Source organism: Drosophila gunungcola, unplaced genomic scaffold (genome assembly GCF_025200985.1).
Source record: "Drosophila gunungcola strain Sukarami unplaced genomic scaffold, Dgunungcola_SK_2 000001F, whole genome shotgun sequence".
Taxonomy (NCBI): domain Eukaryota; kingdom Metazoa; phylum Arthropoda; class Insecta; order Diptera; family Drosophilidae; genus Drosophila; species Drosophila gunungcola.
The window spans coordinates 14412657-14432316 of NW_026453197.1; the positions used below are offsets into that span (position 1 = coordinate 14412657).

General features: G+C 41.5%; 4 protein-coding genes across 7 annotated transcripts in view; 2 read left to right on the forward strand and 2 right to left on the reverse strand.

Moving 5' to 3' along the window:
- LOC128262215 (uncharacterized) overlaps positions 1 to 16518 on the reverse strand; it is a 50277-nt gene extending 33759 nt beyond the window's left edge. For 3 of the 4 annotated variants that reach the window (XM_052996338.1, XM_052996339.1, XM_052996336.1), the window contains exon 1: positions 8049 to 8567. The gene's annotated coding sequence lies outside the window, so the exon portion shown is untranslated. Of the gene's footprint in view, positions 1 to 8048; positions 8568 to 16402 lie in introns of those variants that run through there. The other variant, XM_052996337.1, reaches the window with a different exon arrangement.
- On the forward strand, positions 9602 to 11940 carry LOC128262206 (intraflagellar transport protein 46 homolog). Its single transcript, XM_052996322.1, has 4 exons — positions 9602 to 9668; positions 10047 to 10153; positions 10222 to 10634; positions 10843 to 11940. The coding sequence occupies exons 3-4, from the start codon at positions 10425 to 10427 to the stop codon at positions 11908 to 11910; spliced, it is 1278 nt and encodes a 425-aa protein (XP_052852282.1). The 5' UTR covers positions 9602 to 9668; positions 10047 to 10153; positions 10222 to 10424; the 3' UTR covers positions 11911 to 11940.
- Positions 14058 to 16810, forward strand: LOC128262184 (cysteine-rich protein 2-binding protein). Its single transcript, XM_052996291.1, has 5 exons — positions 14058 to 14552; positions 14611 to 14762; positions 14823 to 14997; positions 15062 to 16359; positions 16422 to 16810. The coding sequence occupies exons 1-5, from the start codon at positions 14143 to 14145 to the stop codon at positions 16775 to 16777; spliced, it is 2391 nt and encodes a 796-aa protein (XP_052852251.1). The 5' UTR covers positions 14058 to 14142; the 3' UTR covers positions 16778 to 16810.
- Positions 16811 to 16833: 23 nt separating this feature from the next.
- LOC128262183 (probable ATP-dependent RNA helicase DDX23) lies at positions 16834 to 19580 on the reverse strand. Its single transcript, XM_052996289.1, has 2 exons — positions 19331 to 19580; positions 16834 to 19267 (listed from the first exon to the last, which is right to left on the reverse strand). Exons 1-2 carry the CDS (start codon positions 19495 to 19497, stop codon positions 16942 to 16944), a joined length of 2493 nt encoding a protein of 830 aa, XP_052852249.1. The 5' UTR covers positions 19498 to 19580; the 3' UTR covers positions 16834 to 16941.
- Positions 19581 to 19660: the final 80 nt, after the last annotated feature.

The window sequence follows — 19660 nt, forward strand, 5'->3', positions numbered from 1 at the left end:
TATAATTTCTTTAAGATAAAAATATAATTACTTAAATTAACATTTGGTTAACATTGTACCCTATTCAAAAGCATTATTTTTTGCTTTTATTTTAAAGTCTGATATTTCCAAGTACCTTCACACGAGAACATGAAGATTTTGCCTTAATTACAACCAGTTCGCGTAGATTGAACTTGACCTTTTCCCACCGCATCTGGCTGCAGTGGATGCACGTTGGGCGCTTATGTCACCATCGAACATCATTAGCATACTCGCTGAGACAATGCCGGTGCTAAGTAGCCGAGCGTAAGCCGCTTACCCCTGACATGCTGCTCCCCTTCGCCTTCAAATGGCCACTGTGGTTGCAAGTGGTTTCGATTCTCGCCGCTCGCGGTCTCGTGCCACAAAACGACCCAATTTCCTTTGGGGCACGTTTCTGGGTTGTGCAACCCGCGCCTAATTTCCCCTCTCCCTCTCCCGCTCCCGCTCCACGTTCTACTACAACTACTAATTGGATTAATAATGACAGACAAACAATGGGGCAGCAGCGCCATGTGCGAGAAATGCTCAATGGCCGGCGGGATTATGTAAGGCTCATTGGGCCGCCTTTTATGGCCAGCGGAGAGAAAGAGCTGTCAAAATCTAGTCTTTGTTAGCTGCTGGCCAGAAATTAAACAAGGCAAGACAAGACAAGAAGACAAGGCATTTAGCTACTCAAGTGATCAACTTTCGATAGGGTCTTTGGCCTGATAGGCAGATCTCTGATTTTGATGGAATGCGGATTGGGGGAATCTATGAGGAAAAATATTGCATAGTGACCAAAAAAGACGGAGAAAATCCATTGTCTAATAATTGTTAAACAAAACTAATTTTCTTAAAGGCAAAATAAAAATAATCTTTAAGAAATGTATTAAATTATTGTATTAAGTCAATAAAACAAAAAATTGTTATGTAAAACTTGTAAAGGGTTCTCATGCATGCTATACGTTCCTTAAAAATAGGTAAGCTGCAAACTAAGGTAAATAATTTAAGACTTTTTTGTCAAACAACCTACACGGTTTTTGAATTGGAATTAATGAAAAATTACTTTAATATAATCACTGCTTCAGCACCCAAAACCGCAAACACCAAGTCCCCTAAAGTTAAATACAATCCAATTTAGAAAAAACCCCAGTTCTTAACTTCTTTTCACTTAAGTGGATTCTCGCAGAAGCTTATAAATTAATCTCTCCCCTCTGCCAAAAAGACAATTTGCCACTTCCATTTCTCTTGGCATCACAGACCCAAGCCCCCCTAGTTACCCCTTCAAATGTTGTGGCACACAGCTGGCGGCAAGCTCACTTTGTCGTAAATAAAATGCATCCTCCAAAACTGAGTTCACTTGCCAACACTTTCGCCAGGGAAATGGCGGAGAGGGGCATTGCAGATGTTGGACGAATTTTCCTCATAATTAGCCGAAGCGCCTAAAAGCAGGCTAAAGTGGCAGGGCCAAGAGAAAGTCGCGCTTTGTCTCCTAATGAGCAAAGACTGAGAATGAGGATGCGAATCAGTGTGAGCCCTCGAGGGCCAACTTGGATGAGAATATGAAAAAAAAAACTCGTTGCAAAACGGCATTCCATAATGCTAGGCTATATTTTTTATACAATATACAAACTGCATATATTGTTGGAGGTCTCTTGGAGGGGCTGACCCAATTCGAGGGGACAAAACCGCGCCCCAAAAACTAAGCATATTGAATGGCAGCCCTCTAGCCTCTCGCTCCCCATCTCGTTCTGCTGCCATCGTGCCCTCTCTTTCTGCTCCGCACGTGCTGCCAAATATATTATTTTGAAATGACTCTGCCTCGCCATGTGGGCTCGTCTCTGTGTCTTGCTGATTCAAGGGTGTTTTTTGGTTTGGTTTAAAAAATTTGGGTCAACGGTGCGTATGATAATTCCTGCATTTGTCTGTGTAAGCCGCAGGCATAACAGCAACAGCAACAACATATTTGATTGAAGTATGCACGAACAAACAAGGGGAAGTGCTACATAAAAATACACAAGTCGGAATCGGTTGTACAAGTGGTGTGGAGTTGCAAATTCTAAATACCCTTTTTGGTTCGATAAGGTATTTGTTTAATATATTTAATTTTCTGAATAAATACATTTTTAAAATGTTTTACTTGAATTGGTTTAAAAATATATCTCGAAGTACGAAAAATATTTAAAAAATATTAAGTACTATAACACAGGTAAGTAATAAAGTTATTATTAAGTTTTTTTCAACTTCTACTTAAAATTTAGCCATAAATGTTGATTAGGAAGTTGATTCAGGCCCATATCTGCTAATTCCCGATTCCGCTTGCCGGAAGTTGCCTCTCATCGTGGTTGCAAACACAATGACAAACGAAATTTGCCGCTTAATTGTAAGGATATGAAAAGGGAAGCACACGTTACGTGCAGCATGTTGACAACGCCATCAGCGAAACCTGACAGGATAACAAAGGCATACCTACAGCAACTACAACAAGCCATACAACCACCACAGTGACGTGTGACAAGCACGTGCGTCAAATTCATCATACGCCCTGGTGACGCACCCCACAAGGCGAAAGAGACGACAAAGGAATAAGGATTAATTAATGCTCCATCTTGGTCAATTGTGGAATTTGCCTCCGTTTGTTTATGTTAATGCAGCAAAGTATCACTCAACAACAAAAACAAGATAAACACCAAACTGCATGCGCATAAAACTTCAACTTCTCTATGTGATAGTTTTTTTTATCTTGCAGATACTTTTTAGCCAGCTGCAACTTTCGAAGCTTTCAATTTGTTCTCTCAAAAGTTTGAAAACTTTTGCAAGATACAAGTACACACAAACAATTTGGCACGTGTTGACACTCGCTCACCTCCCAACCTCCTTGCGCCTTTTATCTATGCATCTTAATCTAGCTCTTTCTTTTTTAAATAATTTTCCAAGGATTTTAAGCGATTTTTAATTAAAATTATGGTGCGACCAGCTGACGCCTGAACTAACTCGAGCCAAACAACAAGAATGAAGAATTAAAAAGTGGAGAAAGAAAAAGGTTTCATAAGAAGCAAACCCCGTAAGACGATTTTTTATGAGCCAAGAACCCGCGCGATGACATCAAAATGATAAAAGTCGAGCAGCACAAAGGCAGCGGAAAGAACAGAACGTTAAGGAACTGACTCAGCGAAGAGTCAACAACAGCTGACTGCCTCAACAAATTGCAAAATAAAATAAAGGTTTGGAAAAAAGATATACTGACAATAACGCAAACGAAGAAAAAATATGTATTCTATTAAAGTTTAATTTTTAAAAATTTTCTTAATAGAAAACTTAAGTTACAAATATTTAAAAGCTCTCTGAGATAGCAAAATAGAATGTATACAATTTTTTTTTTTTTTTTAGCAGTAAACATTTTGCAGTTAGAGATTTAATTAAAAATATGTAAGGTCAGTTAAGAAAAGAAACGATTTGTTATTACTTTTAAGACGATTTATTTTTCCTGTGCATATATATAGATTTTGCTGATAAGTCCTATAAATAAAGCTAAGTATTCAAATCGTTAGCGCCAACCTGTCCAAGCCATTGATGAGCTCATAATTTGGTGGAAAAAATAAATGTGAGGGAACCGAAATTAATCGACAACGATTTCTTTGTATTGCTGGAAAGAACCCAAGGGGATTGGTATTCCAAGGGGGTAAATTCTTTTGGTTCTTAGATAGGTTATCTAAGGCAAACACAGACCACTATACACTTGACTAGGCCACCTCCATTGGTATTGATATTGATACGCATAAGAATAGAATTCCATTTCCAAGTCAATATATTTCTTTTCTTCGGCTGTAACTGTTCTTTATGTTGCTCCATTTGACTTTTTGCTGATGCAGCAATCGTCTTGTGGTTGGTGTACATAAAGCATAGCGTAGTTATGGCACACAGCTCGAGCATGTTTAGTAATCGGTTTTGGGGTCAGTAATTTGGTAATTGAAAATCACACTAAGTATATATACCGAGCAAAATGGGTCAGCATAATAATAATCATGTGGCGGCAAAAGAAAATAACAAAAAGCGTTAGAACTGTTTATTGGAATACCAGAGAATGACAAAGCGAAAGAGCAAATACAAATATGATACAGCAAAACGTTGGCAAAGACATAACAATCAAAGACACAGACATCACAAAAACTTTGCTTAGAAATTGGTTATTAACAAGTTCCAGACTAGAGCAGAATTGGAAAAAAAAATGCATAGTTTTCTTCAGAAACTGTGATTTAAGATAGTTTTTGATTAAGCTTAAATACTTTTTGCCGTTTATTGATAGGAAACGATTTTAAGGAGTAATAGAGTTTAACGATCTTGATCTAGTTTTTTTTTCTAACAAATTATTTGCATGGCTTGAAGAGGATGGCTTTAAAATGGCTTGGATTATATCAGTGGTTAACTTAAATTGATTCTTATGGTTTTCAAGTATTTAACTATAGTGCTAGCTTTCCGATTATGGCTTTTTTTATTTAAATTTATTTATTCTTAAGCTACCTTTTCCATTAAATGTTCTTTTGGTATGTTTCATATTCAAACTTTTTGTATTTAAAACTCAATATTATTTATTGTGCAAAATAATCTATACTTTATAAATTAAAGTTGTGACTTCGGGATGATTTGGAAATGCAGTTGTTATTAATTGTCACCTGAGGAAGAGCTTGGCGCCTTTTCTGCCTTTTGAATAATCAATCTCATTGGCAGCTTGAACGGTTTCCGCCTCTGTGGCGTTGATAGCCCCATGATAACTTCATCACCTCCAACATAATTCATTTCACTTTTCTGTTTTCACAGCCTTTGCCATGTAAATGATATTTTGGTGTGTAAGCAGTGATAAATGATACAACGACTTGGAGGGAGATGTTTCTCCAGGCAGAGATGTTTACAAAAGTTATCTTTGAGTGGTTGGGTGTGTATGTTTTTTTTTTTGAATTGGCTTGGGAAAGTTGTGTGTTTTGCCCCCCCCTCAGATCCCATGGGATTATGCTGATGAGAAAGAGACTCCGGGTCAGCCGAAAAGGTTAACGAAAAAAGTTTGGCCGGCAATCAAGAGTTGTGTGTTATTTTCTGTTTGCCAAACTTTCCATGGGCCATCTGATGTGGATCTGAATTGGCATTTAATAAACTGTCATTATTACTTGCCTCTCTTGAAAAGGGGTTTTCTGACACTTGGGGAGACAATAAAAAAAAAAGCCCCCCCAAAGAGTTTTTGGCAGCAGTCGACGTATGAAAACATTTGCTTGCTAGACAGTAAAAATCATGTGCAATTTGTCATTGATAGGCGACACTGAAATCCGATTCCTCTGGCCCCCAAACCGACCATATTGTTTATTTATTCGAGTCTGAGGCTAAACTTCTGGGGAACTCGTTTGGGGTTTGGGGACAGCTGAGTTGGCCATAAAGGCAATGGAAGTCGAAGACGAAGCCGCCTCAAGTTCTCAATCTCAGCCCGAAAATCAATTTCTGTATCCTCTGTTTTAACACTTCAGCGAACATTGGAGCCTCGGCTCCACCCGAAGGAATCTAAAACTAATTTAAATAAAACCCAATCTGGCATAATTCGCTGCCTCTGCGGGTAAACGACAAACTTTCAACCGTAGGACGATTTTCATTTTTATGGTGACCCTCCTCCATGTTTTCGCTTTCGCTGAACTTGAAGAAGATTAGAGGTGGAGGAGCAGGAGGAGCCAAGCCATGTGGCTCTGCATGCTGATGACTATCCAAAAAATCCAAAAGAGCGAATCCTTAAGACCCGACACCCATCAACGGAGCGCAGAAACAAAGCACAACACACATAAAAATGTGTAGGCAAAGAGATAAGCAAACATTTTTGTTGCCTTTCCTTTATTTTCTTTATTTTCCACACACAATGAAAAGCGAAAGTGGAAATGTTTGCAGTGTCTGCTTTTAGGCCTTGGCTGGGAAATGTCCAAAGCACGATGGGCACAATAGAATCACTTATATAGGTCGAAGTCGCCAGTCGCTAGTTATGGGGCCAAAAAGAACCATAGCTGGACCATAAAAAATTACAATAAACAGCAATAGCAACAGCAGCAGCCGTCCAGACCACAAATACAAATAAAAATGGCAGAGAAAACTCGAGGAATTTATATTGCCCGCAAATAAATGGTTTGTCTTTACAGTGCGTATCAAAGAAATAAGAGTAGAAACAGGATTGTTTGTTGGCAGGCTTAAAGGGTTCTTTAACGAAATTAAATCAGTTTAGCATTTTTAGATTTAATGTTTTTGGATTTTAAAATTCAACGAAGGACCTATTTATTTCTATTAACTTTATTTGTAATGTATTATATTTTGTTATTTCTACTCTGTTATTTGCTGGTATAAATATCAATGAAACGCACTGTCCTTTAGTACCTTCTCCTCGTTGATCTAACAGCTACATTCTGTTCAACGTCTATCTGTCTGTCTGTTTCCCTCTCGTTTTGTCGGAAAATTAATTTTGCGGCATTTCCATTTACTGAATGGAAATTAATTAGCCGCGCAGTGCTGTCGAACGCTGTATGCGTTTGGCCAGCTAATAACCTCAGACGCTGCTGATTTGGTCAAGAAATTAGATTCTCCTCGCTGCAAATGAATCTTAATATTGGTTAAAGATTGCAATTGGGTTTGGTGGAAAAGCAAAGAGAAATTGATGCCCTTCAAGTCGATATTAATGGAAGGTGGTTTTTTGTTAATTAAACCTTGGCTTTTATGTGAGTATTTTTGTGTTGCAAAGGGGATAGCTAAATTTTTATTTTAGTTGCTTATCAAACTAATTGGAGAAAATAAACTAAGGCATTTGAAAGCAATAGCTTCGAGAGTGAAGTAAATAAAAAACTTTTTATAAAATTAAATTACGCTTAGATATTATTTTGCTTTCTCAAAAACCTTTTTAATATGGTTTCTGAAAAATGATACAAGGTTTACTTAAACTTTGAATGCATTTTATGTCGTTTAATTAAAATTTTGTTTATTCCTTTCTATATCTTTATCCAGAGTTCTCGTTGTTGTTGTCAGTGCATCGACCCGATTTCGTGTTTGCATACAACTCTTATCGGGCGATGACTAAAGCTGCATAAGGAATTGATAAACTGGTCGTTACTCCGCTGAACTCTATAAAGCCTTTCGCCAATTTGCAGAAACCACAACACCCACTCCAAAACATACCCCTTTTGCATCCCCACGCCCAACATGTGTCTGTATGGCCCGAAAATGGGTGGCAGTCTTTGGGAGACCCTCGTTTTATGGGCTGATAAAAGGACTTCGCAGCAATCAAAAACCGCAAACATGTTAACCGTTAATGCCCCCAGACACCTATACGAGTGCTCAGTCCTTTTCCGGGTCCCGGGGTCCCGGCTATAAATGCGCCAAATATAAATTATATTTAAACAAAATAAAAAAGGCAACACCAGAAAGGGACCATCCGGTTACAGGCCGCACTTTTTCAGATCTCAATAATTCAAAACAATTTCGTTTTATTGCCGGCAACTTTTCGGGGCTTTTCATTGTTTGGCCGCGTTGGGAGGGGGTGGTAAGTGGGTGGTAAAAGCGGTGCGGGATTTGTATCCTCCGAGCACAGTTTAACCTCAACAAAAGCATATTGACCCTCGGCACATGGTCAACCCTTTTTAACTTTTGCGAGGGTCGCGTGAAAAGCCAACACATAAAACGGATGAGAAATTAAAGATGTGCACGGTGAAAAAAACTAAACAAAAGCTAAATGTTATTATTGCTTCAATTTGTTAAAATGCTTTCAGCAATTAATACTGTTAGAGCAGTTAGCAAAAGTTAGACTTATAATTCGTTGAAATTGAGAAACTTATAAAAAAATGTTTATATAATTTCTTAAATATATTAATTAACATACAATTAAATTTTGTTTTAACAATTATGGTTTGTAAGCAAAACATAAATATGTTTTTAATTTAAATTAATTTTCACAAACTTTTTTTGTAACAAAATCTTTTAGTTATATTTTTCCGTGTGATAATGAAAAACTATTGGGGGGATCCCCGGAAACTTACCGTTATTTGCTCCGCTGCAAGTCTGATGGAGATGAACGGGTTCGTAATCCTTTTAGCGCCGGTTTAATGAGAAATTCCTCCACAACCACTGTACACACAATCACTCCACCAAAAGGACACACACAAGCAAGCACTGTCCTTTAATTATCCAAAAACGGAGTGTGTGTAAAAAATATCTTTTGGCACCCGATCAAGTTGTTTAAATTACCGCGCTGGTCCGGCTTAATTACCGTTAATTGCAGATTGCTATTGTATTTTGTAATTCGTAATTTTATTCAATCAAAAGTCGTACATATTCAAATGACACACAGACACTTCAGTTCAGCATTTAATTAGTGGCCAATGCTTCTGCTGTTATCGCTGTTGCTGAGATAGCGTGATAAAACGGCACCAATATACACATACCCAAAGACGAAACTCAGATGTGAGCACTTGAATCTCGAGCGTCGAGAAATGGAAGATACGTAACGTCCGCACACGAAAAGATTCAAAGACCGAATGCCGATGTATGGCGATGAAAACAAGTGACGAACTCCCGCCGCTGTAATCCCAAGTTAACAGTGGGCTAACAGAGTGCTGGCCAACAGGGCGTATGTTACCGCTCTCTCTTTTTACCCATTACTCGTAGACTAAGAGGGTATATTGGGTTTGTGGAAAAGTAAGTAATATATACAATTACCTCTGTAAACATTTTTTTTTTTGTTCTGCAACAGACAAGATGATTTGACTATTTCTGTCTGTTTTCCAGTCTATCTGCGTTAATAACATTGAATTTATTAAAAACTTTAATGGGTGAAAATTTTTAAATTAACATACAGACAGACATATATGATGCCCAAGCAAAGAAAGTTTTTTTCAAAGATTTAAAAATATCAAAAGTTGAACTGCACTAACATTTTAGAAAGTAATTAAGTGTTTTTAGGTATTTCACAAATAAATAAAATAATCTTTTTTTTGGATAAGGTCATTGCATAGAGGGTATTTTAAGGTCGACTGTGTTGTTCTTTTTGGTTTTAATTGTTGCTGCTTGAGAGCGGAAGAGTGTAAAAGAGCGCGTTTGTGAGGAAAATGTGTGAATGGAAGGCATGGTCGCAGTTAAAAAGTAATTTTTGGAAGGGGAGGCAACAAATTAAAATGCATAAATTTAAAAATGAATTAATCATTTCCTTAAAAAATAATTATTATATTTTCTATCTTTAATGGTTGCCTTTTAAAATATTACCAACAAATCATTCTTAAATAATTATATTATTCCTCTGAAGTGTTTATCATTTAAACAAATTTAAATATTGTAATTTTTATATCAGCCATTTCCGTCCAAAAACAATTCTATATTGTATGTTACAAACAAGAGATTATCACTATGCGGGAAGAATTTTTGAATATTCCATGCCTTATCTAAAGTAAATCCCCACATGTGTTTTTTTTTTAAACTAAATTTTGACGGGAAACTCCGGCGCCTTGTGTTAATGTATACCTATTTGACTAAGCCTTGCACGGGCCTTTAGAAAAGTGTACAAAATTTCACGTGTTCATTAATACATCGCCGCCATAAACCGCCCCTTAAACAGGAGCGGCAAATTATTTAAATGGACTCCGACTGAAAAACGGCGAGTGATGGTAAATCGGTTCAAAAATTGAATGTAATTAAAACCCTCGCCCATAACAAAGGGCCACTGTTTCAGCTGTAAATGTTTTCGCAGACCAAAAAGGATATGACAATAACAACCACTTGATACATAGCGAGAAAATTTTAGCAGGAAAAAATATGTTCAACTACATTTACGCGACACATTTATTTTCTTAAAAACACAAGGATACAAAAATAGCATCATTTATATTTCTTCTATCATTATCTTAATCATTTTATTTTAATTTGCGTAACTGATAAAGAAAAATCCCATAACTTTACAGATTTTAAAATTTTAAAGTTAAAAAGACTTTCAAAGTGAAAAGTGTTTTAAGAGAAAAAAATATCATTAAACAATTTTTTTCTAGATTCAGACTGGATAAGCCAAAATTTCTCACAGTGGGGTGCGTTGCCAAGACAACCACATCGACATCGACACCGACATTGGCCAAAGCAATTGACAAGTTTCCAGCAGGTAAGCTAGTAAAAGCAGCCAAAACAAAACGGAAAACGCTGCAAAACACCGAATTTTTCGGCATAAAGAAAACTCAGCGTTGAAGGAAGGAAGCAAGGACGAGGATTCAGCACCTGCAAAAGGAGCGGAAAATTGCAAGACAAGTGTTGTGCGGATTTTCGCGGAAAACCAGGAAGTGGGCAAAAAAAAAGGAGAAAGGAAACTGAATAGCCTGAGAGGACTCGCAGCTGGAGAGCTATTTGAATCTGAATCCGGGTCCTCGCAGCTGGCCATGGCCATGAACTTCTACGACGAGGAGATCACAATCAGCGGACCCGACTCCAAGCATCTGAGCAGTGTTCAGATGGAGCCGCGAAATGGACCCCAACGAGGGGGCAGAGGGGGTGCCGCCGGAGGAGGAGGAGCAGTGGGCGGAGAGGGAGGGGCAGGAGGCGCCACTGGAGGAGCACAAAGAGCAGCCGTTGGCAGGCATCGTCGAATGGTAGGTGGCAAAGTATTTTTTTCGGTGAATTCTGTTAATGAAAAGTGATATGTAAATTGAAATGGAGACAGTGCGAAAAGTCTTATTTATTCAAAGTTACTCAGCCAAACAAATTTGAAAGCAAATTCATAAAAATGTTGAAAACTACTATTTATTTTTAAACATTTTTTACCTTAAAACCCCAATAATCTACCCATTTTCCACACAGCATTTTCAAAGCAACTCTACGGACGACGATGGCCTACTGCAGGACATAATTGATCACGATGACGAGGCGGATGACAGCGATGATGATGATGACAGCGAGATGCAGTTGCCCCAAGGTATGACCATGGGTGTGGGGATGACGGGTCTGGTGCCAGGACCCCGCTCCCAAAAGCGCCCGGACAGCAATCGGAGTTCGAAACATCCCCAGGATGACACCATGAGTTCCGGCAGCGACGAGGCAGCTGTGGGTGGAGGAATGGGATCAGGAGGAGCCAGAGGTGGTGCAAAGCTACCGCACCAAAAGTTAACCCTACCCATGAGGAGCAGTGCGGGGGGAGGAGGAAGATCCGAGCGACAGGATGAACAATCCTTCAACATTAGTCCGGATAAATGGGAAGAACTACCCTTACCCGGGGAACTCAAGGATCTTTTTCCCTATATCGTTAAGTACACCCCACAGACAATCGACACCCCGTTTCATCTGCAACCTTTTATCCCGGAATTCGTACCCGCTGTGGGGGATGTGGATGCCCTTCTGAAGGTACAGGCTCCTCCACTTTTGCAACCCCAAAGGCAAAAAGAGTTGAACGATCACTTGGAAAAATTGGGCTTGTGGTTGCTCGACGAACCCTCTGGTACTCAAAGTGAACCCAGTCTTCTGAACATGAAACTCCGATCGGTACTAAGTGGAAGCATGGGGCGCAATCCCCGTCATGCCTCCTCCGCCTCTCTTGTTCCCACCGCCCGATCGGCCAAGGATATAGACAAATGGATCTCGGAAGTGGAGCAGGTGCACATGTCCCAATCCATGTACGATGCTCAGCCCAGAAAGGATATAGATTCGCTCTTGGATGATTGGCCAAGATCTTTTGGCGATGATGAGACCAAGAATGCTTTAGATCAGGCCTACAGATCCTGCCTGCAGCAAAATATTTCCTTAGCTGACTATGTGAGAGTGCTTTGCGAGAGATTCGGAGTGGAAGGACCCCTGGAGACTCAGGCGGACTACATCCACAATGTCCAGACACTCTTTGCTCTCTACTTGGCCGCCAGTCAGGCGTGGGAGTAGGCTGACCAAAAACTTTTAGAAAAGATCGATAAATATGTATAACTTAAAGTAAATAAATATTAATCAATTTAAAGAGTAAAGTAAATTAGAAGAACTCTTGGAATTTTGTAATATGAGTATCTTTTATTTTGAAAAAAGTATACTCATTTGTTATTTATTGATTTATTTGAATTTTAGTTTTAGTTTTCTTATTATTATTATAATTTTCTTTTTGAACAGATTTATCGAATACTTATCAAAAATTCAAAATATCATATTCAAATTATTGCACTTTATTGCTCAGTGCATCGGCTGGTACTGGCCCCACTAATAACGCTAATGGCTTCGATTAAGTGACAGCCAGACGGCGTTTGTTTGCCCCTCTCGATGGGGATGCCTCCTTACTTTTCCCATTCTTTTCTTCTTTGTTCCAGGACCTGGCCACAAATCGATGGGTAAATGGTCAACCCATAACCAAAAGAGGGAAGCACTAAAGGTGGAATAAGTCTAGTGATTGAGAGCCAAAACGGTTGTTATGAACAAAATGGGAGGCCAATCAAATGCTTACCAGCATCACATCTGTAAATGTCATAATACTTAAGTGGGTCTGTCGAATTTGTCAAGCTAGCTTGAGAGGGCAATCCAAATAATATCGGACTTAAATGCAATAGAAGATAAAATATCCTACATTGGAAAATGTTTTTTGACTCGTATTATGAAATTATAAATTGGGATTCAAAAATAAATGCAACAAACGAACATTAAAGAGCTTACATGTCTACAGGAGAACCTCTATGCGGAAATTTTGAAAGGAAAATCGTTCCTAAACGATTTAAAAATAATTCCTTGATTCTTACAAAAATTATTTAAATTCCTAAGTTTTAATTCAGTTGCGTTTGCTCTAGTTTCTGGAGCAAGAAATAAAAATTAAACTTATTGTAAAAATTCGCTTTTCTCTACCTGCCAGCGGGCAGTCGCGAATGAAATGAAAATGTCCTCGAGGGCGTCAGACAAACAAGTTGAATGAATTCAGTTCCACTCATTCTGTTTAACATAAACTCAAGATATTTTTTAACATGAGAATTTAATTTAAATTAAATATTTTTTAAAGAAAGAAATACCAAATGGACGGAAAATGAAACGAATAGAATTTTTACTTCTTCATGATTACTTCTGCAATTAATTTTTAAGGAAGACATATTTATGTACCAAAATCAAGCATATATATTTGAAAAAGACATTTTTGAATCTATAAAGCCATAAATGGTGTCTGAATACCCTGAAACTACTTTAGCCGCTGCCTACTTATTGGGGATGGGCCACACGGTGTTTCATGGTCTCCATCCCAGTTGAAACCCGTAAACCAATCATGCACTTCATCAAACACACAACAGCAGCAGAAGCAACAGCTCCAGCACCAACTCCAGCTCCAGCTGAACAGAACAGGCGGCGATGCCTAATTAGGCCCGCTTAAGACAACAGATTGACCGGGCCAAAAGCATGGGCCCAAAGTGCAAAGCTCGAGTCTGGCGGAAACGGCCTTAATTATGCGTAAGCCGTAAAGAGCCCATTAATGCCATTTTCGTTGCATTGCCAATGGACGGTGGGCGGAGGGCAGAGGGCGTGACAGCCACATGTTTGATCAACCGACAATTCGGGACTGCACAAATCACGCACATTCTGCGTGCGAAGGGAAGTTTTTATTTATGTGAAATTGTATTTGTCCTATTTTCTGAATATTTATTTTAGGAAGTTTAATTCTCAGGTAAGTATATTTCAATGAGGTATTGTCTATTTTGTATTAAAATTTAAAGGTTTTATTTTATTTTTATTTTTTTTTTTTTTTAAATAAAACTCACTTTACAAAACAGTGGAGACAATATCTATATTACTTAAAATCAAATTTTTGTTGTAATAATGTAATGAGATTTTGTATACAATTTTCGAAATTCATAAACAAAATAAAAAAATAACATTAACATCTACACCTGACAGAGGTCGGAGTTCAGACTGATGTGGTACTAAAACAATTTATTGTTTATGTAATGAAAAGCAATTTTTCATAAATCATTTCTTATAAAGTAAACCTTTTAAAAATGTATACTCCGTCGATTACAATCTCCCTCGCTGCCATTCAAAATATATCGATAACACAGTGCGCGCTACCCAACACTACTCAACAGGCAGTGTTAGTACCCCGACCAGCATAAACAAAAAAATAATTTGTTTGTTTTGATTAATTAAACCAACCAAATGAACCGCCCGAGCAACTGGGACGAACCCCAAGGACCCTGCAGATACTGTGAGCTGGCGGTGGAGGATGACAACTACCTGGAGTGCCAGCAATGCCGTCGAATGGTGCACATCAAGTGCCTGCCACATGCGAGCACGCCTGGCGATCTTTTGGGTGACGTCTTCTTTGAATTCACGTGCGTCAAGTGCGTGGTGGACAGGATGCAGGGATCGGCTCTGCCCACGTCCCTGGAACCCATCAAGGAAGTGTGTATACGCCAAAGGATTCCCTGGCTGCTGGTGCTCACTCTAACCCTGTACAACCTGTCCATCAAACAGAAGGGTCTGGGTCACCACGGATTCTTCCATTGGCGCACCCACATCATTAGCTTTGTGGACAAGAACTGGAACTACTTATTCGGACCACATGTGTAAGCTAAGGTAATAGCATTGTTACCTGAAAACCCCCTAAATAATGTCTATGCTTAGGCGCCGTCGCAAGCAGTGGACTGGTTCCGTATCCGGAGCTCTATCGCACAACAGCCCGGAGTACTTTCAATCGGGACTGGATGTCTTCCAGGAGCATGGCTGGTGGAAACTGGCCAAACCGTTTCGAACACCCAGAAGCGTCCTCAAAGAATGTGAGCACTCATTCACTACAATATTCTGGCCATTTATGTTAAACATTCCCTACTCATCAGATGCGAAAAAGCAACTGCAGCGTCAGCAATTGCGCATTGAAAAGCGTTTGCCTGCCACGGATGAGACCAGCTGCAGCAGCGAGATTTCAGTGACCGATCATAGCCAGGACAGCAGTCAACTTACAGGGGTAGAATTTGAGTCAAGCCATATAGCAGAGGGCTGTGCCCGTACCATGTATGATTCTAAACTAACTGAAAGCAACTTTTATATACTAAATCAAAATGTCTCCCCTTTTTAGTCCCTACATGGGTCGGCAGCCAAAGGTGCAGGCACCACCTTCACCCTTGCCGCAAGAAATGCTTCCAGCGCCACCAGCTCCTCTTGAAAATATAATTCCAACCAGTCAGGAGGAGGAGGAGGAGCCGCAGCATCAGCCATTGAGCATGGTTCAGGCAAGTCTAATGGATTTCCTGGCTGAGAGTTTGGGAGGCGATGATCTTAGCATGTTTGGCAGTCTACCAGGCATAATGCCACCTCCACTGATTGGAGCGGGTAAAAGTGATTTCTTCATGGCCGAACCTTTGCTGCTAGCGCCTTCCAATAGTGAAGGTCTGTACGATATGGACTCAAATTTCAACATACCAACAAGTACAACAGAAGAGGTCAGGGGAAGTAAACAGGTAAAGGAAGAAGTCAAAGAGGAGACCAAACCCAATTCAATCGAGGAAACCAGCGCCGAAAGTGGTGATGAGCAAAAAGAAGGTGAACAGGAGGGTGAGAACATGGAGGAGGATACGAAGATGGAGGAGGATGAAACCTCGGACTATCAGCCACGCATTCTGCAGGTTACAAACTATCAGGCGCAGGAGCCAGGTGATACCATCAAAGAGGAGTCATTGGAAGAGGATGTTCAGGATGAAAATGACACTTTAGAAGCACAAACCACTTTCCTAGAGCCCTGCAAACCAAGTGGATTTGTACGCCAACCTCGTAGAAATTGGCCATGGTTGCAGGAGGCGCAGGATTCCGATGACCTGGCCATTCCCAGCGAGAATCTCCAACTGATGAGTGTTTACGAGGAGCAAAAGTTGTATCAACGTCTTCATAGAATTTTCTCCCTGGAGCAGCAATGCCAAATATCCATACCCGCCTATGTGCGGCGTTTGTATCGAAAGCTAGCACTACGCAAATGGAAAAGGGACCATAATCGCCCCATATTCAACCTCGATGAGCATATAGATCCATTGGGGAGAGCACGATTGAAGATGCAGGGCCATCAGAAGTCCCAAATACTGGATAGATATCAACTATTGGCCCATTCGCGGCAGGATGCAAGGAGCTCATTTCACGCTCGCCTGGCAGGATGCACTCAGTACGAACTCTTTGAGTCGCCCTACTCTCAGAGGGTGCTCCACCCTTTCATATTCCGGAGCGAAACGATGTCTCCTCCCTGGCTGAAACTCATGTGCGAGCTGCAGCATCGTGTAAATCAATCGCATCCCACGAGATCCACTATCGACTTTTGCTTTGTGAGACCGCAGCATATTCCAGCGGTGAATGCATTGCTACAGAGTTCTTTCTGGCCCAACATTGATGGTGATATATACATACTTTTCTTTAATGAGTATATTATACTTACTTGTTTTCGTCTCTTCCAGTGAGTGAGTGCCTCAGCTATCCGGACTACAGTGTGGTGGCGCTGTACAAAAAACTAGTTATAGGCTGTGGATTCCTGGTGCCCGATGTGGGTTATAATGAGGCCTACATCTCCTTCATGGCCGTGCGTCCGAATTGGCAGCGAAGTGGCATCGCCAGCTTCATGCTTTATCATCTCATCCAGACTTGCATGTCCAAAGACATAACGTTGCATGTTTCCGCCAACAATTCAGCCGTAATGTTGTACCAGAAGTTTGGTTTTAAGATGGAGGAAATCATCCTCGACTTTTATGACAAGTACATCCCACTGGACTCGAAGCAGAGCAGAAATGCATTCTTTTTAAGATTACAAAGATGAGAGGAGTTGAAATAAATTTGTTTATCGTTTAAATCTTCCAAAGCATCGTAAAACTATTTCCAAAGTGAAATTTTGAATGCCAAGGTCTATCCTTCGACATATCAAACTTTATTAGTTTTATGTTTTAAGTCTAAAAATAGTTATTCTCAATTTATGTGCCAATCTTAGGCGAATATTTTCTCCTCTCTACGCTTTTTGGTGACCACAGTGCCCGGCTTGTGTTGCGCCTCCGGGTGATTCATTAGCTCCGGTGGACAGGTCGAGACGGGACTTGCAGACACGCATTGCTTCAGATCGTAGAACAGAGCGCTGTCGTCCTTGGTGACGAATGAAATGGCACAACCAGTCTTGCCAGCACGACCCGTACGACCGATACGATGGGTATAATCTTCAATGGTCTTGGCCATGTCGTAGTTGATAACCAGCGACACATCCTTGATGTCGATACCACGACCAGCCACATCGGTGGCCACCAGGATGTCCTTTGCGCCCGATTTCAAAGCAGCCAAAGCGTACTCTCTCTGCTCCTGACCCTTGCCGCCGTGCAATGTACAGGAGTTGTAGCCCAATTTCTCCAGTCCCTTGGCCAGCACATCGGCGCCCTTCTTTTGGTTGACGAAGATAATAACTGGCGGATCGATTTTCCTCGACAGGATCTCCATGAGCTTCTTGCGCTTGTCGTTCTCGCCCATCATGTACACGATTTGTTCCGTTCTCTCCGTCGGCTTTCCTACGGATCCGATGTAGACCGTAGCCGGTCGCCGCAGATACGAGCGTGCCAGTCTTTCCACAGCCGGCGGCATCGTAGCCGTAAACATCACGGTTTGGCGGTACTTCTTTTTGGTATAGAAGTTCTCCATCAGCTTGGTTTCGTCCTCAGCCTCCTCGGTATCGGGCTTCAGGTTGGTGACGGGCATGTATTCCAGGATCTTCTGAACATCCGGCTCGAAGCCCATGTCTATCATACGATCGGCTTCGTCGAGGACTATGTACGTACATTGGTTGAGCACCAAGTATCGATTTTCCAGCACATCGATGAGACGACCTGGCGTGGCGATGACAATCTCGCAGCCCAAGCGCAGTCGGAAGCCCTGCTCCTCCCTGGACAAACCGCCCACAACGACCACAGTTCGAATGCCCAAGGGTTGGCCAAACTTGGTTGTTTCCTCCTCGATTTGCTGGGCCAACTCACGCGTGGGAGCCATGATAATGGCATAGGGACCCTGATCCACATCTTCCAGTCGTTCGATCTTGGGCAAGGACTGAATCCAGGAGAGCAGGGGTATGAGGAAGGCCAAAGTTTTGCCAGAGCCCGTCTCAGCTACGCCAATAATATCCCTGTTCTGCAATCCAATGGGAATAGCCTGCCTTTGAATGGGAGTAGGTTCCTTGTAACCCACTTTGTCGATAATGTCAATGATTTCCTTGGGGAATCCAGACTCACTCCAGCTCCTAATGGGATTGGGTATCCTACCACCCTTGATGGTTACGTTGTAGTCCTCTCGGAAGATACGCCAATCGCGCTCAGTCATCTCATCGTTGTCTTTTTCGGACCAGTGGCGATCGTCCCACTTCTGTTTGTCCTCCTTCCGCTTCATCTTTTTTAAGCGCACTTTCTCCTGTTCCTTCTCCGCTTCGGTACGTCTCTTCTCCAGAAGATCTCCGTAGAATTTGCTCTGGGTGCGCCTCTGCTCTTTAATATCGATGCCGGCAACATTTCCTCTGCCAAAGAACTGGACATGATGACGTTCCTTGTAGAGATTATTGTAATCTATGGAGGTATCTTCGCCGGCGTCCCAATCGAATACAAATTTGCGATCGTTGAGGCGGCGAACCCGACGTTTTTTCTTTATTATACCAAGATAACGCTCTCTGATCGCCTCCAGTTCCTTTTCCTTGTCCTTGTGCGTTAGATCCTCGGCCCGCTTATCGTCGCCGCGTTCTCCACGATCTCCACGGTCTCCACGTTCGTTTCTATCCCCCCGATCTCGTCCGCCTCCTCTTTCCCGGCGATCTGGTTTGGGTGGCGGTGCCATGATGGCCGGCGGAGGTGCTCCCGAGGCCATGGCCGTGCCCATGGAGATGCTTACCTTGCTGGCGGCAGCCATTTGCTCACGGGCTGCATCGTGGGCGGCCCTCTGGCGCTCCACTTCCTCCTGGCGCCGCTTGATGGCTTCCAGGGCTCTCTGTTCCTTGGTGAGGAAAACTGGTTTGCTTCGGGCCTCCTCCTCGCGTTTCTTCTTGTCCAGCAGCTCCTCCAAGGAGAGAGGCTCCTTTTTGTGTTTGCCGTCCTTGTCGTCCTGCAGGTCTTCATCGTCGACTATTAAAGGTTTTGGAGGGGCGTCTGTTGGATCCAACTTGGCCTTCTTTTCAGCGCCACCACTTGGTCCTCCTCCTGGTCCGGCAGCGCCTCCTCTTTCTCTTGACCTCTCTCGGACATTTTCCCGGGGCCTTTGACGTTCGGGTGACCTTCGTCGGACACGATCCTCCCTGGAAAGCAAAATTATGCTAAATTAAGGAACCTATTTCACCATAATTTTAAATGAAACGCACCGGGAACGCGAACGCCGCTGGCGTCTGTCCTTCTCCCTGTCGTACTGCCTGTCCCGCTCCCTTGCGCGGTCCATATTCCGTTCCCGATCCCGAGGATTTCCCAACGCCGGCCGATCCTCTCTGTAACGCTCCCGCGATCGCGAGCGACGCTTTTTTTCGTTCACCATCCTTATTTTCCAAATTAATTGAAGTTTTTCGGCTGCACGAAGACAGCTGATTGGCCTGTTTTAAAGTAGTATTGGAAAACGCTGAGCTCATAAATCACTAACGCCTTAGATAAAGTTCTTTAAAAAAAACTTATCTACCATAAAATATGTATTTTCTTTAAAA

What these genes read in the sequence shown, in the direction of transcription:
- LOC128262206 (XM_052996322.1), top strand. Translation starts at nt 10,425, where the DNA reads ATGGCCATGAACTTCTACGACGAGGAGATCACAATCAGCGGACCCGAC. An exon ending in TTGGCAGGCATCGTCGAATG is followed by an intron (nt 10,635 to 10,842) that starts GTAGGTGGCAAA and finishes TTTTCCACACAG; the next exon opens with CATTTTCAAAGCAACTCTAC.
- LOC128262184 (XM_052996291.1), top strand. Translation starts at nt 14,143, where the DNA reads ATGAACCGCCCGAGCAACTGGGACGAACCCCAAGGACCCTGCAGATAC. An exon ending in CAGAAGCGTCCTCAAAGAAT is followed by an intron (nt 14,763 to 14,822) that starts GTGAGCACTCAT and finishes CCTACTCATCAG; the next exon opens with ATGCGAAAAAGCAACTGCAG. An exon ending in TTTCTGGCCCAACATTGATG is followed by an intron (nt 16,360 to 16,421) that starts GTGATATATACA and finishes CGTCTCTTCCAG; the next exon opens with TGAGTGAGTGCCTCAGCTAT.
- LOC128262183 (XM_052996289.1), bottom strand. Translation starts at nt 19,497, where the DNA reads ATGGTGAACGAAAAAAAGCGTCGCTCGCGATCGCGGGAGCGTTACAGA. An exon ending in CAGCGGCGTTCGCGTTCCCG is followed by an intron (nt 19,268 to 19,330) that starts GTGCGTTTCATT and finishes TTTGCTTTCCAG; the next exon opens with GGAGGATCGTGTCCGACGAA.